General features: G+C 42.1%; 1 protein-coding gene across 1 annotated transcript in view; it reads left to right on the forward strand.

The window, feature by feature from the left end:
- The window catches only part of AFF1 (ALF transcription elongation factor 1), a 195309-nt gene that overhangs the window by 142297 nt on the left and 36884 nt on the right, over window positions 1-16128 (forward strand). Inside the window, 4 exon segments of the mRNA XM_032800227.2 lie at window positions 3474-3560; window positions 5067-5103; window positions 5573-5602; window positions 5605-5623. Coding sequence (XP_032656118.1) covers window positions 3474-3560; window positions 5067-5103; window positions 5573-5602; window positions 5605-5623 — 173 coding nt within the window.

Below are 16128 nucleotides of genomic sequence, written 5' to 3' on the forward strand. Positions count from 1 at the left end.
CCAGTCTGCATTTTAATTAGATGGTTGCTGGTTTTGAATGCAAAGTCTGCTTTTCCCAAATACGTTGAACTCATCAGTGCTTCCAGTTCCTGCTGGCTGAGAGAATAAGATTTAGGGTATGTCTTCATTAGCAACCTTAAAGCTTTAACATGGCTATATAGTCACTGCATCAGTGAAAAACCACCCCCACGAGGGGAGTAGCTACCGGTGTTGGTGCACTATCTGTACTGCCACTTGCCAACACTGAAACTTGAGTGAGAAAGTTTCAGCACTGTAAAATGGCAGTGTAGACAAGGCCTTAGAGACTGGAGATCTCACCTCTGCAAATCAATGCAGAACACTGCCATTCAACCAGTCCACATTCATGGTAGTTAAGGGTCTGATCTTGCAAAGCTAGTCCAGAAGACTGGCATTCCTGCATTTGGCTCTACAAACTTCTGGTAGGGTTATCACAAGAAGATAGTCTATTTCATAAGAAGTGGTAGAACAGTGTGAAATACAGACAGTAGGTGGGTTAAGTGGTAGCATCTTCCTACCTATTGTATGAAAATGTATTTGTTTCAGAAGCTTGTCAAGTTAATTTTGAAAAGGCAGTTCAAGAATTTTAAACCCTGGTCCAATGCTCTCATCAGAGATGTATATTTCTACCACTCATTTCCCTCAATGTTGCTTCAAAGATTTAATATTCTGCCTCTTCAGTCATAACCAGAAGATGTAATCAGGGCACTGTTTCATTTGAGATCCAATCCTACAAACACTTAATACCAGGTGCAATATCTGTTACCATTGCATAAGGGCTACCCTTTTCCCTCACACTTTAGGAAATACACTGTTTTCCTGTTTGATAACAGATTCCGAGTGTTAGGCATTGCACAAATGTATGGAGATATGTGGTCCATGCCCAAAAGAGCTTGTAATCTAATTTTGAAACAAGTTGCAACAAGTAAAGTCAACAAACCTCTGAGGATAGGAGAAGAAGCAATGGGCAAAAATTGCAGCAAGGGAGGTTTAGGTTGGACATTAGGAAAAACTTCCTAACTGCCAGGGTGGTTAAGCACTGGAATAAATTGCCTGGGGAGGTTGTGGAATCTCCATCATTGGAGATTTTTAAGAGCAGGTTAGACAAAATACATGTCTGGGATGGTCTAGATAATACTTAGTCCAGCCATGGGTGCAGGGGACTGGACTAGATGACCTCTTGAGGTCCCTTCCACTCCTGTGATTCTGTGAAATGATAGGAGTGAAAGAGAGAAGGCAGACAAAGGTAATGATGATATGATCGCACATTTACTTAGGTTAGCTATGATAAGAGGCTCGTAAAGATGATAATAAGGTTTATAAAATACTCTGTCTCCAGCTCATGCATAGAAATCTCCCTAGACAACCTTAATGGATGTCTGTGGAGCCAAATATAACAATGTGGACTTTTAAAATGTAAATCTCTTCTGCACATTAAAATCCTTCCTTGAAATGTGATTTGGTTGGGAAGCAAGAGACATTTCAGAGCTTTCCTCATGTTGCTCCTGGTAGAGAAGATTGTGTCAGACTGTGGTACAAAGGGGAACACTTAAACACGAAAAATTTACCTGTTAATTTGTGTAAACTCTTTGTCATACTGTGGATGTTTGTGTTCGAAGCAATATTTCTGGCATGCTAATTTAATTCGGTCATTTTGGCCTCCAGTGAAGTCAATGCCTGGCGTTATACTTTTTTTCCGTGAGGAACAATTGTGAGGACACCAATTCAGAATGATGAGTTTAAGGCTGAGGAAAGAGGAGAATATGGACTGGGAAAAAGGGAAATTCTTGTTTATTAAAAGCAGAAGTGTCTGTTGGAACATGAGATAAGTAATACTACTGGAGTGAGAAGGAGAGAGTGACCAGGCCTATGAACTTAGACCTTGGAATGAGTACTGTCTTGAGGGTTCGAAGATCAGAGACAGGAGCTAAGTTCCATTTTTCCTGAGTTTAACCAGGTTCTTCTAACCTATTCAGCCTCAATGTTCCCTGAGGCCTTGTCTAGATGAGGCTGTAACTCAGCTAGTTGAGCATGTGTTAAAGGCAGAACCTTGTCTAGACTAGACTTTTCAGACACATTAATTAGAACAGTATCTAATGTTTTCTAACAACACACTTCTAAAATCCTAGGTTAGATAAGGCCTGAGTGCCACAAGAGGCATTATTCATTCTCTACCTTACTTACTAGTCCCTACCAATTTCAGTTGCTTCTGTACCCTGCTGCTTCTCAGGCAGGTGCGAGCACCAGAAGATGGCACCTAGCAATGGTGGGAGGAGGGGAATATCTGGAATGCAGGTGAGAAGGGAAGAAGGATTTCTGAAGAGCTAGAACTGCATCAGGATTGTTTTCCTCCTAGAGTCTGGGCCCAGTCCTCCTGGATTCAGCTTGCCTCTGTTACACTGTTCCCCAAAGGTGACAGGAAAATCCTTGAAACTGGCCAGTTTGTAAAGCGTTTTGAACAGCTCCGTCGCTCAGTCTTTAAATTGAGACTTCCTCTATTCCTAAAAAGCAGAGGTAGTCAATTAAATTTTTTTTTCAAGGTCCAAATTTCTTGGTCAAGGTATAATCAAGGTCCAGACTCTGGAGAAACACTTTCCACACCGCGATGATGATGATAAGTAAATAAACAGATTTAGCAGTCCATTCAAAAGTGTATGGTGGTCTAGATTTTGCCCACAGTCTGCATATTGACTCCCCCTGTCTAAAAGGGATGTGCTAGTTCAACCACGAGTTGTTGGGTCCAATACAGTAATTATTGGGTGAAATTTTATGGCCCATGTTATGTACGAGATCAGACAAGGTGATCATAGTGCTCTATTCTGGCATTAAAATTTATTAATCTCAGGATAACCAGCTTCTGAAGGATTAAGTCATACCACAGGTACCTGGAGCAGTGAATGCTCAGTTTTCAGTGGAGGCAGTTTCAGCTCCAAATCTGAGTGGTTTGCTTAAAAGTAAAGAGAAGAGAAGATAAGTTGCAGTCAGAGTTCTCTGGTTGACCCCCTGGTATTATGGAAAGCCTTCTAAAATGGCATCAGTTATTTATCCATTGTGTCACCATCAGTGACTGTGATAATTTCCATAATAGAGAAGTCCTGCACTTTGAAAGCCAAAGAGCTTGTATTAAATTTTTATTTGCATCTGCCTTTACTAAATCTAATAGCTGGAATGTATTATGCCCCAATCCTGCAAACGCTTAGACATATACTTAACTTTACACAGTCTTCAGTGGGACTGCTCCCATGTGTAACTGTTTGCAAGTTAGGGGCCATAGCTTTGTATTGAGAATGACCAGAATGTAAATTTCACAGGAAATGGTTTCTAAATAATCTTCTAGCTATAAGCAGGCCCATTAGGTACTTTTCAGTATGTTAATATGAATGGTGTAGAACTTCATCTGGGTATCAGTAGTTTAAAAACATTTAATATCCTTTTTTCTTTTAATTCTTTTCTAGGAAATGACCCACTCATGGCCACCTCCCTTGACAGCTATCCATACACCTAGCACAGCTGAGCCTTCAAAATTTCCTTTTCCAATAAAGGTAAAAAACCAACAACCTCCCCTCCTCCCCCACATACTTTTTAATGTGTAAGGCCTGGTCTATGCTTAAAACTTAGGTTGACATAACTGTGATGCTCAGGGATGTGAAAAATCCATCTACCCCAGTGTTGATGTAACTAGGTCAATGGAAGAATGCTTCTGTTGACCTAGCTACCTTGGTCTGGGGAGGTGGACTTGCTACGGTGATGGAAAAACTCCTTCTGTTGGGTTAGTTTGCATCTACAATCTGGGGTTACAATTCTCTAGTTATATGGCTATAGTACCCATTATGCAGATATGGTCTTAGAAGGAGCTTTCAACTAAGATACATTTTCACCTGAGCTCATCTCTTTCAGTACAGCAATTGGCTGTTAGATTTTGGTTTTATTTAGAAAACTCAGATATGAAATGAAAGCAAGATGGATTTTAAATGTCAAGTATCAGAGGAGTAGCCATGTTAGTCTGGATCTGTAAAAGCAGTGAAGAGTTCTGTGGCACCTTATAGACTAACAAACATATTGGAGCATGAGCTTTCATGGATGAATACTCACTTTGTTGGATGCAACTACATCCGATGAAGTGGGTATTCACCCACTGAAGCTCATGCTCCGATACATTTGTTAGTTTATAAGGTGCCACAGAACTCTTTGCTGCCTTTAAATATCAAGTCACTCTACCTTATTTTAAACCCATCTTTTTGGATCAAAATTAGGTCAGCTTTTGCTTCTGAGTAATTAGGTTTGTTTGGGCTACAAACTTCTTGTATGTGGTCCAGCTGTAATCTTCTCCTACCTTTTTTATTTTACACTGAAGTCTCTGTGTCTGTTATAAAACACACCTTGAGCAATAGAAAAAGTTGGATGAATAATCAGGAAAAGAAAATCCCTAATGTATGTTTGTCAGGATCTTGGTCTTCAAAAATAATTCATGCTTTCACAAAGATTTGCAAGGTCTCATCTGTGTTTATAGCATAAACAATAGCTACTCTTTATTATCACTTTAAAAGTGTTCTCATAAATGTTTATCAAATCTTCTTTTCACTTTATTTCAAGATTCAAAAATTAATATACCGATAATATATGTACTGTTGACATTACTAGTACATCTCCTTGTCCAGGATAAACTATCTCAGTACATCTTAGGGTTCCGCATCATTACAAAGACAGAAGCTTCGTCAGACTCCAACAAGACAGATTTTCATAGGTAACTCGGTTTAAACTGTTGGGCCTGGTTTTTCAGAAGTGCCGAATACCAACAAGTCTATTTTAAGTTCTTAGGAGCTGTGAATGAGTGCTAAACACCTCTACAAAATCGGAGCTTACATCTCCAGAAACAAAATGCAGATAACTGCAAACAGACAGCTATTAAAATTAATATTATATTAGGTTTAGTGCTCTGAAAGAACTGAAGAAGTTGTTCCTATAAAATATATTACCTCACCCACCTTGTCTCTCTCACCTTTTTATAAACATTTTAATTTTAGCTTTTATTCTTTCTTTCTTTCTAGGAATCCCAGCTTGTTGAATCTGTAATACAGAATCAGAGTAAGTAAAAGAAAAGAAAAATCCAAATCAGACTGAAATATAAAGGAGCATCCATACAGGGTGCGGGGTGGTGGTGGGGGGGGGGAGGGGGAGAGAGAGTGGTTGGGAGAGACACACACACACCACGGGAGAGTTTTTCAAAAGATTTAAGTGATTTAGAAGCACAAAATCCAGACTTGTTGAGTAGGGATGAACTTAGCACATACTCAAATTTAAGCATGTGCTTGAGGGCTTTGTTGAATTGGGGCCTTGATCTTTGTATTATATTTATTTCATGGATATAAACTTAAATATTAGAAAATTCTGTCTTGAATTGTCAAAAGCCAGGGTGTTATGCTGGATCAGCGATCATATGTCTGTGAAAATTCCTGACCCAAGATCAAGTGTTGTGTAGAAACACAAAAAAAAGTCAGTGCAATAATATGGCACAAATGAGGAAACAACACCAACTGTGTTCTTTTGTTTACAGAGCAGTATGATGCACCTTCAAAAACGTTGCCTAATCACAACAAGGAACATCGTAAGTAACCAGATTCATCTTGTGATATGTTCAGTGCGCTGCAGTTATGGAATTATGGTCGGCATCATAGGCGCTAACTTTCCCTGGTACGGGTGTGCTCGCGGGCCCCCCGGTCCCGCACTGACTCCACTCTTTCCCCGCCCCTCCCTGCCCCCATTCCAACCCCTCCCCCAAACCCCCCACTCCAATTCTGCCCCCTCCCTGCCGCTATTGGACCCCTTCCCCAAATGCCTGCCCTGTTTCGCAGCACAAGCGCTGGGAGCCAGGGTAAAAAAGCGGGCATGCATCGCACTCAGGGGAGGAGGCAGAGCAGAGGCGAGCTAGGTGGGAGGGGGTGTGGAGCTGCTGGTGCGTGCTGAGCACCCACTAATTTTTCCCCATGGGTGCTCCAGCCCCAGAGCACCCACGGAGTCGGCTCCTATGGTTTTAAACCCTGGTTTACTGGAGTTTTGTGAAGATTGAAATTTTAGCAATCCTCTTTCAATAAACTTAGGGTCTGATCCAACACACATTGAAGTCAATGGAAAGACTCCATTAGACTTCAGTGCACAACCAGGCCCTTAATGAGATGGTTTTTTTCAGTATTACTGATCATATGCTTTGAGGTTTTTCTCTCTGCCTCTATCACCGCTTAATATCTAGCCACACCTCACACTGTTTGAACTACAAATAGTATATGAAGTTCTTGTCTTAAATGCAAATATATGTCTGTTTCCTTTCATGTATATAGTTTAAAAGGTGAGTAAAATACCCAGTACCATTCTTTTAGATAGAAGTACTTGCAGCAGTGATTTATTAGTCAAGCACTTAATCCTCACAGTCTCAAATTCAGATTTTTATGGCACTGAGTGTGCTGTTGGATTTTGGGAAACTATAGATTAAAATTATTAAAAGACCAATAATGATATTGCTATGATTATAGAGATAATATTGGTCTCTTTGATTATTCTTTTCAGTTATTGAAAAGAAAAGTTTCATGAATGATTTTATTGCTGGTTTCCTATTTGTTTTAAAGGGTGAATCATTCTTTTAATCTTTCAAATAACCAGAAAGTCTTTGTCTGCTTCTGAAAATTAGGGTGTTAATTTGTGCTTAAGCCAAACATTAAAAATTCAATGTTTGTAGCAAACAGTCTGTTAGCCAGCTGCAGAGTGTGAGGGTTTCTTTCTATTTCTTGTCTACTTATTTGCTTTGCCTCTGTTTTTTGTTGTGTTTTCTAAGAGCAGTAAATTTATAATTTGTATCTGAATATGAGAGATTTTCTAGTCCACGAAACATTTTTACTGGGTATAACTTGGTTTAACTGTTGTAGTTTTATTGACACTTAAAACTCTTATGGCAGCGCATAAACTATTGATGAACGGTTCTTGCTGAAAGGAGAAGTAGAAGTGACTCTTTGTGACCTCATTTCTGTGTGCGAAATAAGAATTTTCTCCACTAAAACCTTTCCTGTGTTATAAGAAAACTTGAGTACATCTTTATTCCATCAATATTGCTTTCCTAAATTTACATATCCGTTTAGCTTTGGTTTTTTTAAAGCCGCTTAATTCTTTCAGAGCTTTTAGCCAAGTAGGCGTTTCGATTTCAGAAGTCTTACATTATGCCACTGATAAAGAACTTGTTTATAGACTGGAAAATAAGATTTTTTACACAAGTTTAGGAATCCTTGCCCTAGATATGATTATATAAAATACCAGTCCTTTCATTCTACTCCCTATGGTCTCAATCATACAATCAGATGTGCAGTGTGGCCCCAAGGACATCAGTGGGGCTCCTCAAGGCAGAGGGTTCCATCCATATGGTTTAGGAGTCAAGGCCTTTGTATGTAAAATTGAAATCCTTCTATTGGTATCAGGAATCACAGTGATACTTTCTCTGCTAATTTTAATAAAGGAATATTGGGACCAGGTTGATTTAGTGTAGGATTTTTCAAAAGGTCTCAGTGTTGGCCTAACTCTGCTTCCATTGAAGTAAACTCCAATGTTAGGCCATGGCTGACCATTTTGAAAATCTGATTTTTGAAAAGGATTAGGGGGCTGGGAGGTGATAGGGAAAGACAGCTAGTAACTGATTCATTTTTCTCTTCAGTATGTGTAGAGAAGGTTAATAATTGTAATACAGTGACTTTGTAGCATTAGTAACAGGTGAAAAGAGTAACCAGTGAATTAGGTTAATTATAACTTTCAAAGTATTGTTGTGTGATGAAATTTAGTCCTGCAAAGTTAACCAGACCAGATGGCAGTAGGGATAGATTCTGAGCCTTATGCAAGAGTAAGTTTCAAGTAATGAGCACTGAGTTACCCAAGGGCAATTCAAATAGCAGCGTAATTGCTGAATCCTTTTATGTTTAGCAATTCTTGCAGTATTTAAAACCACATAATGTTACTGGTAGGAATGTTGTTCTCTGAGGGCTTGTCTACACTGGCAACTGACAGTGCTGCAACTTTCTCACTCAGGGGGGTGAAAAAACACCCCCCTAATCACAGCAAGTTTCAGTGCTGTAAAGCAACGTGTAGACAGTGCACCAGTGCTGGGAGCCGCATTCCCAGTGCTGCGATTCCCAGCGCTGGGCGTTATGCCTTCATGGAGGTGGTTTTTTTAGAGCCCTGAGAGAGCTCGCTCCCAGTGCTCTGCTGCGACCACATAAGCCACATTAAAGCGCTGGCGCTTTAACGTTGCCAGTGTAGACTAGCGCTGAATGTTACAAACTGGAGAGAAGTTCCCCCCAGCCCAACTCTGTTTTAACCACTAGCAATGAAATTAGGCATTTTTTAACATTGTTCAGAAAAGGGATGGGGAAAAATCAGAACTGGCCTGTGCTCTGGCTCTCCTGCCCAATTGAACTGAGCCTGAAGGGACTTTGTATGTGAGTGCTGTAAGATCTATTAAACATACCCAATTGCCATCTTGGCCTATGAGTTGTCCTTTCATCCCATATTAAGGGTCTCAGGTTGAAATCCCATAGATTGGGCCACCTTGCTTCTCTTTCCTCTCTTTTGCCATTTGCTTTCCCACCAACAGTTCCCTCCCCCCGCTTCAATGACCTCTTCCCTTTCCTCTCCTTTAGATAAAAGTACCAGTGTCCACAGCTCCAGGGCCCCTTCACTTTCTAAGTGGGTGTATCTCTGCTGCAATCGCAGGTGTGACTGCAGCACATGTAGATATAGCAGAGATAGCTTTGGTCTAGCTAGCTCGAATAACTATAGCAGTGAAGCTGTAGCAGCACAGTCTAGCCACTCAAGCGCTACTCAGGTTCCCAGGGAGCGTTGTTCGGGCAGTGCTGCCATGGCTTCACGGCTATTGTTTTTTGAGCTAGCAACTTAAAGTTCACTTCCGCTGATGGTAGTAACATCAGGAGCCCTAGCGTAGACACTGTGTTTTCTATCTCTTTTTGGAACAGCTGATTGATACGGTGCATAAAACACTGGCAGTAGCCAACATCCTATCTATGGTGGGGCTCCTAACATTGCTGCTATATTTGTAGAAGACTTTTGCAGAATTTCCCTAGTGTAGGCAGGCACAGAAGTTTTACTCAGGCTTGCAGCAGTCATGCTTAATCTCCTCTATGCTAGTAGTTAAACTATTTTCAACACCAGTTCAGCGGGACGCTTTCCGGACAGCTCTTGTCAGAAGAGGGTCAGTTTTCTAGCACACAGCGATTCTGAGGTTCTGCTTATTAGTTCTGTAGCTTCTCTCCCATCATTAAGGACATTAAGGAATTTCATTTAAAAAAAAAAAATCCCCGCTGTACTGAATCAGTGGGAGACATAACATAGCCTAAGCTGTGATGGCTTCCAGTGTTCGTAGCACTATGTCCGTTAAAGAAAGGCAAGGCTCTCACCATTGCAGCTGAACCAGAGGTAGCACTGGTGAGCCTTTCTTGATAAAACTCCCTATGATAGGCAAGACCTTCCAGAACGAAGTAGATTATAGCTGCTTGATGTACAGTAGAGACCATTAAGAAGTCATTGGCCTGATTCTCCACTGCCTTGCATGTTGACCGTTTGCAGAGGCACAGTGAGTATAAAATGTTCCCACCAGTGTCAGTGAAAGGTAAATGCTGAGCGAGTTGTGTTCTTCATGCACTTTGCACAAGTGTGAATGACTACTCAGAGTGCAATGCAAGGAAGGATCAGATCCAACATTTGCAAGCCATTACCCCTAGAATGATTTTATTTTAGATATGAAGAGAAGCTGATTCTCTCAGGTGCCACCCAGCAATATCTCATTTTAAATGTGTCTTTTATGGTGACTGCTTTATCGGGGCAGGAGAATTAGTTTTTGCTCAGACGTTGTTATATCCGAGATATCTGTAAGTGTAATCAACCAAAATGCATAGCCAGTCAGTGTGAAGGAGAAGTGACTTAGATTTGCATATCTAATGGTGTAAGCCATGATTTGCCTAGGAACTTAATTAAGCCTCCTTCTTGAACTGATGCATCTCTGAATTTTGTTTTCATTTATACAATGGCACTTTCTTCCTTTGCTCTTCAAAATACACGTGACTGTCTGAAAATTCAGCCCGTTTAGAGTAGCTCACGTTAGTAAGTGTAGATGACTGAAAACAAACAGCATTTGTGCTGGTTAATTAGAGATTGAAATCCCTATGCATCTGTATGCCCAAATTAAGCATTCAGCTATACAGAACATACAAGGATTTCCCAGATGGCTTTCGTTCTTGAATAAGGCCCTTAAGTTAGCACCTGGCTTCATTGGAATGGAAGTAGCCTTTCTTTTTAGAAGAGGAGATGCCAAGTTCATTCTTGCTAATGTGTCGCTAACCAAGCCTACAGAGAGAGACCAGCTTGTGCATTCAGTAGAGCGGTTCCTTTCTGGCGTGCTACATTAGTTTTAGAACTACTTCCTTAAGAAAGCTATTTTTTAATAGGTTTTCTGAGAGAATGACTGTGTGTGCATGTGCTGCAGTTTCTACAGACTACAGAATAGAATGTGACAACACCTAAAACTTTAATTAGCTCAGGTAACTCCTGACCTAATTAAAGTCTTAAAAATATTAATCTGGGTTTATTTTCTTTAACTAGGCTATTTAACAACTTGTTGAAATGTTATGTAGGAAACTGGCTCTCTTTATCTATTTGAAAGCATGACTCATTTGAAGCATTATTTGTTGAGCCAACCAACCAGTTTCATTTACTAATAGCTTAAGTGGAAGGCACTTTCTTAAAATAATGCAAAATTAAAGACAACTTCCTGATAGTCTTAGTGCTCTTTTGCACATGGTCCTGATGCCTTGGAAGGAAATGCATCTGTAGCCCAGACTTAAAAAAAGTTCCTAGTAGGGTTTTGGTTTTTTTAAACATCTGGGCGGCCTGAAAATTGTGGCTTGAAATTGGTAATGGAGTATGAAGCATACTTCTGGCTTGCTGGCTCAGAGTTTACTCAAGGTGGTAGTTATCACCTTATAATGACTAATTCCCCAAAGGTCCTGTCTAATTCCTAAAGAACAGTTGGCTGCATTGCCCTCCAGAAAAAAACAGCCATTGTGGTTGGCAGTCTCTTCAGAACAATGAAGGATTGAAGACTTAAACACCCGTAGACTGGATGTCACTTAAGACAGGATAGTGTATGTAGATCCTTGCATTGCTGCTGACCATATGCTGTTTCTGTATTGTAATTAATTAGAGGACTTCGATTTGCAAGATGGTCATTCTAGCACCTTTTAGCAATATGTTGATTTCAGAAAAGGACATGCTAGCTTTAGACTCCAACAGGAAAGCAGGAATATGTAGGTTAATGGGAAAAGACAGTTCAGATACTTGAATAGCTTAGTCTTGCTCTGAAAAACAGCCTTCTTGTAGCTTTGCTTAGGGGTTGATCATTCAAACCCTTACTCATGCAAGTTAGCTGCAATGGGACTGTTCGCCTGAGTAAGGATTACTCAGTGAGTAAAATCAGCAGGATCAGAACCTTGGTTTGGAGCACAGGTTTTGCAGGGAGGATGGACGAATTTGTGAGAAGGGGGGGGGGAAATATTTGTTAATTTACTGCATATGCAAAAAGCAATGGACCAAAATAGTTTAATTTCCAGTGAGCTCTGACTCATGTGAGAATCCCACAGGAACACATGCATTTTAAAGCAGATTTTTTTCTTTTAACTCTGCTTTAACAGCTGCAAGAACATGTTCAAACAAAAGAATTCATCATTAAAAATGAGATTAGTAAATATTTATTACACTTCACCACCAACAGCATACCGGGTACTTACCCAATCCAGAAATACAAAGAACCTCTGTTCAGCTCACTGTCATTCAAACATTGCAGCGGTATGGTTAAGGCTGGCATGGCCAGTCCTTTGTTTCACTTTGTTTTCAGGAGTTTAGAACTTTCCAGAGGGGGAAAATAAGCAATGGAAACATTTCACTGTGATGTTCATAACCCAACACTGGAGAATCTTAATGTAAATCTGAGTGTATATAAAAGTGAAACCGTCCAAACTCAGTAAAATGCAAGAAGTAAATAAACAATATAAATAGTAACAAGTTGGCTCTTTAAAATACTTCTAATAATGAAAGATGGTAGCAATAATTTAGGTAAAGAAAGTTTTGACTTGCAATATGTAATTCAGTTGGCTTCCTCCATTTAGGAGTTTAACAGGATTTTTCGAAAGAGGCTAGTATTTTGGGATCGCTTAGTATGAGAGTCCAACTTGAGGCATCTTAAAGGGACTGTATTTTCAGAGTGTGGATGCCCAGGACTTTCTGAAAAGAAAATTTCTAAGGTGCTACAGCTTGGGCATCTGACATTGCTGTTCAGTTTCAAAAATGTTAGCATTTAGTTGGAGATGTCTGAAGTTGTCCTTTTCTAGAGTTATGGAATAGACTTTGCCTATTCTTTCTTCTTTGGAGCGTTCCAAAGAAGAAAGATATATATATATATATATATATATATATATATATATATATATATAATTATATATATATATATATTATAAAAAAATTCCCTCTCACCCTATGGATGATATGTGTCTTCCTCACCTCGGGTCCTCTACCAAGAGGCCTGGGAGTTTGAGGGTTCTGCGCAGTATCTTAGCTGTTCCTAGCACTGCACTCTCTGGACAGAGAGCTCTGATTGTTGTTCCTGGGATCTGTTGGAGCCACTCACCCAGCTTAGGAGTCACAGCCCCGAGTGCTCCTACCACCACTGGACCACTTTGGCCTCTCACTTTCCACATCCTCTCTAGTTCCTCTTTCAGGCCCGGTACTTCTCCAGCTTCCTCATATTCCTTCTTCCTGATGTTGCTGTCACTTGGCACTGCTATACTAATCACCACCGCTGTCTTCTGCTCCTTGTCTATTACCACGATGTCTGGTTGATTGCCAGTACCTGCCTGTCCGTCTGGATCTGGAAGTCCACAGAATCTTAGCCCTGCTATCTCCACAACCTTCTGTGGAATCTCCCATCTGGTCTTTGGAGGTCTAGCCCATACGCTGTGCAGATGTTCCTGTACACAATGCCAGCCACTTGGTTGTGCGTTCAGTGTATGCTGTTCCTGCCTGCATCTTACAATCCTGCCACTATGTGTTGGACTGTCTCTGAGTCCTCTCTGCACAGTCTGCACCTTGGGTCCTCTCTAGTGTGGTAGACCCCTGCTTCAATGGATCTGGTGCTCAGTGCCTGTTCCTGTGCTGCTATGATCAGTGCCTCAGTGCTGTCTTTTAGGCCAGCCCTTTCCAGCCCACTGGTAGGATTTCCCAATGTCAGCCACCTCAGCTATCTGTCGATGGTACATGCCATGAAGGTCTTGTCTTGCCATGGCACTTTCTTCTGTTGGTCTTCCTCATGTCGCTGCTGCCTCAGGCATTCTCTCAGCAGCTCATCTTTGGGGCATCTTACTGATGTACTCCTGGATGTTCCGGGTTTCATCCAGGACAGTGGCTTTGACGCTCACCAAGCCCCGTCCGCCTTCTTTCCGGCTGGTATACAGTCTCTGGTGTTGGACTTGGGGTGGAAACCTCCGTGCAGTGTGAGGAGCTTCCGAGTTTTCACATCGGCAGCCTCCATGTCCTCCTTTGGCCAGCTCACTATACCGGCAGGGTATCTATGACTGGCAGGGCGTATCCGTTAATGGCGTGGATCTTGTTCTTCCCACTGAGCTGGCTCTTCAGGACCTGTCTTATCCTTTGGTGTTGCTGTCTTCCTTGCCTCCTCCTCGTGGTTTCCATGTGACTGTGGGACGCCAAGGTACTTGTAGCTGGTCTGTATGTCTGCTATGTGGCCCGCTGGTAGTTCCACCCCATCAGTCTTGACTATCCTTACCATCGCACCCTTCTCCAGTAATGACATCCCGATAGCCTCACTGTAGATCCGCGTCAGGTGGATTAGCGAGTCGATGTCTCGTTCATTTAGCATACAGCTTGATGTCATCCATGTAGAGGAGGTGGCTGATGGTAGTTCCACTCCTGAACCTGTACCCGTATCCAGTCCTTGTGATTATCTGGCTGAGGGGGTTTAAGCCTATGCAGAACAGCAGCGGGGACAGTGCATCACCTTGGTATATGCCAGACTGATTGGCCACTTGTGCAAGCAATTGACTTCTAGTGTTGTCTTCCATAGTCCCATTGAGTTCTTGAGGAAGGTCCTTAGTGTCCTGTTGACTTTGTATAGCGCCAGACATTCACAGATCCACGTGTGCGGCCTTGAGTCGTAGGCTTCTGTAGTCAATCCAGGCTGTGCTCAGATTGGTCTGTCTAGACTTGAGTCTGGTGGCGACTGCTCTGTCTATGAGCAACTGGTGTTTTGAGCCTCTGGTGTTGTTCCACATGCCCTTCTGAGCTGTGCTCATGTACTGGCCCATGTGGTCCTGTAGCTGGCAGCTATGATGCCTGATAGGACTTTCCATGTTGTGGGGAGGCAGTTATTGGCCGTAGTTGGACCGATTCTGCCCCCCTTGCAGGGGTCTTTCATGATCAGCACTGTCCTTCCTTGTGTTAGCCAGTTGGGTGGGAGCCTGCTGCTAGCAGCTGGTTCATCTGTGCTGCTAGGCGTTCATGCACTGCTGTTAGTTTCTTTAGCCAGTAGGTGTGGATCATGTCTGTCCAGGTATGCTGTCCAGCCTCTTCATGTTCTTGACCCGCTGCTGTGATGTTCTTCTACTGCGAATGTGACTGTTTCTGTTCTGGAGAATTGCTGTGCCTGTTCTCAGGCTCTGCATGCCACTTTGCACTGGTGTTATGAGTCCTTCTCTTGCTCCCATATGTTCTTCAGTACTGTTCAGTTTCTGCTGCTGGTGGCTCTCTGTTATTGTGGTGTTGCACTGCAGTTGGGCAGTACACCTTGGATGGTTCTTGGAGAAACAGGGCATTTACTTTTTGCCTCTGTTTCTTAGGTATCTCCTTAGCCTGGTAGCTAGTGCTGTGAGCGCTTTGTTTTAAGCGTCTCTAAGGGCTTCAGATGGAGTCAGGTCCTTGTATTTTTCAGAGCCGAGTTCCTATCCTTAATCTCCTACACCCTTCTGTAGTTCCCACCAAGCGAACTAACTCTCTCCGAGTCGCTTGATCTTATCCTCCAACCTCATTCCAGGGTGGGAACATACTTGTTGTTCTTCTTGATCGTGTAGCCAAGCATCTCCAGGATTACGAGGCTGGTACGTATACTAGTTGCATGTGGTTGAATTGTGTTGGTGGTAGTAGGGATTGTCATGAAAGGGGCTCTATTGGCATCTTCTAACATACTATTCTGATGGTATTCTCCACTGAGCCTTGGTAACTTCTCGAGGATTTGACTGTAAGCTAGTTCCTCCATGATCTTATGCCTCATATCAGCTGCTGTGCTCTGGCAATGGAGGGGGTGACAGTGAAGTTTCAGCTTCCAGGTTGTGGGCTGCGCATCCCACTTGTTCTTCCAGGTCGTCTTGAGTCTGGGACGTAATGTGGAGTTGGTCTATCTCAAGCTGTGAGAGGCAGCTTCCTCTTTACTATGTTGAAGCGTTTGGTAACTAGCCTGTTCTCTCAGTAAGTGTGGATGTAGGTCTTTTGTCCATCCACAGTCCCCTCATACGTTTCATATATCCCCTCTCGTTAGGTCTACTGTTGTAGTAGCATTCCATCAATTCCAGGTTCTCTTGTCTCGTCCATGAATGGTTTGTTCCAGTAGCCCACTTATCGTCAGATTGTCCTGGTTCCTCAACATCTGGCGTGGACTTGTTAATCCGGGCGACATCCGAGCCGGCATGACTCTCCTAGTTCGTGTCACTCTCATATTTGAGGTAGGCAGGTGAAGCGTTAGGGGGTCTTTTGCCCAAGGACCCCTACTGGAAAGTTGGGTACCAACTGGGATTTGAACCCCGGTCTCTCGTATCAAAGGGTGGTCTCCCGTATCAAAGGGCGGCGCTCTTAACCACTACGCTATCTAGTCGCTATATGGATATATATATTATGGAATCAGGAAATAAAATAAAGAATTCAGAGAACCCTGTTATTAACTCCCTGTATGTATCAAAAGGATACCCTCTGGGGTTGCAGCTATACTGACATCCCTTGACAGAT

The sequence above is a fragment of the Chelonoidis abingdonii genome, chromosome 5 (assembly GCF_003597395.2).
Source record: "Chelonoidis abingdonii isolate Lonesome George chromosome 5, CheloAbing_2.0, whole genome shotgun sequence".
NCBI classification, from domain to species: domain Eukaryota; kingdom Metazoa; phylum Chordata; order Testudines; family Testudinidae; genus Chelonoidis; species Chelonoidis abingdonii.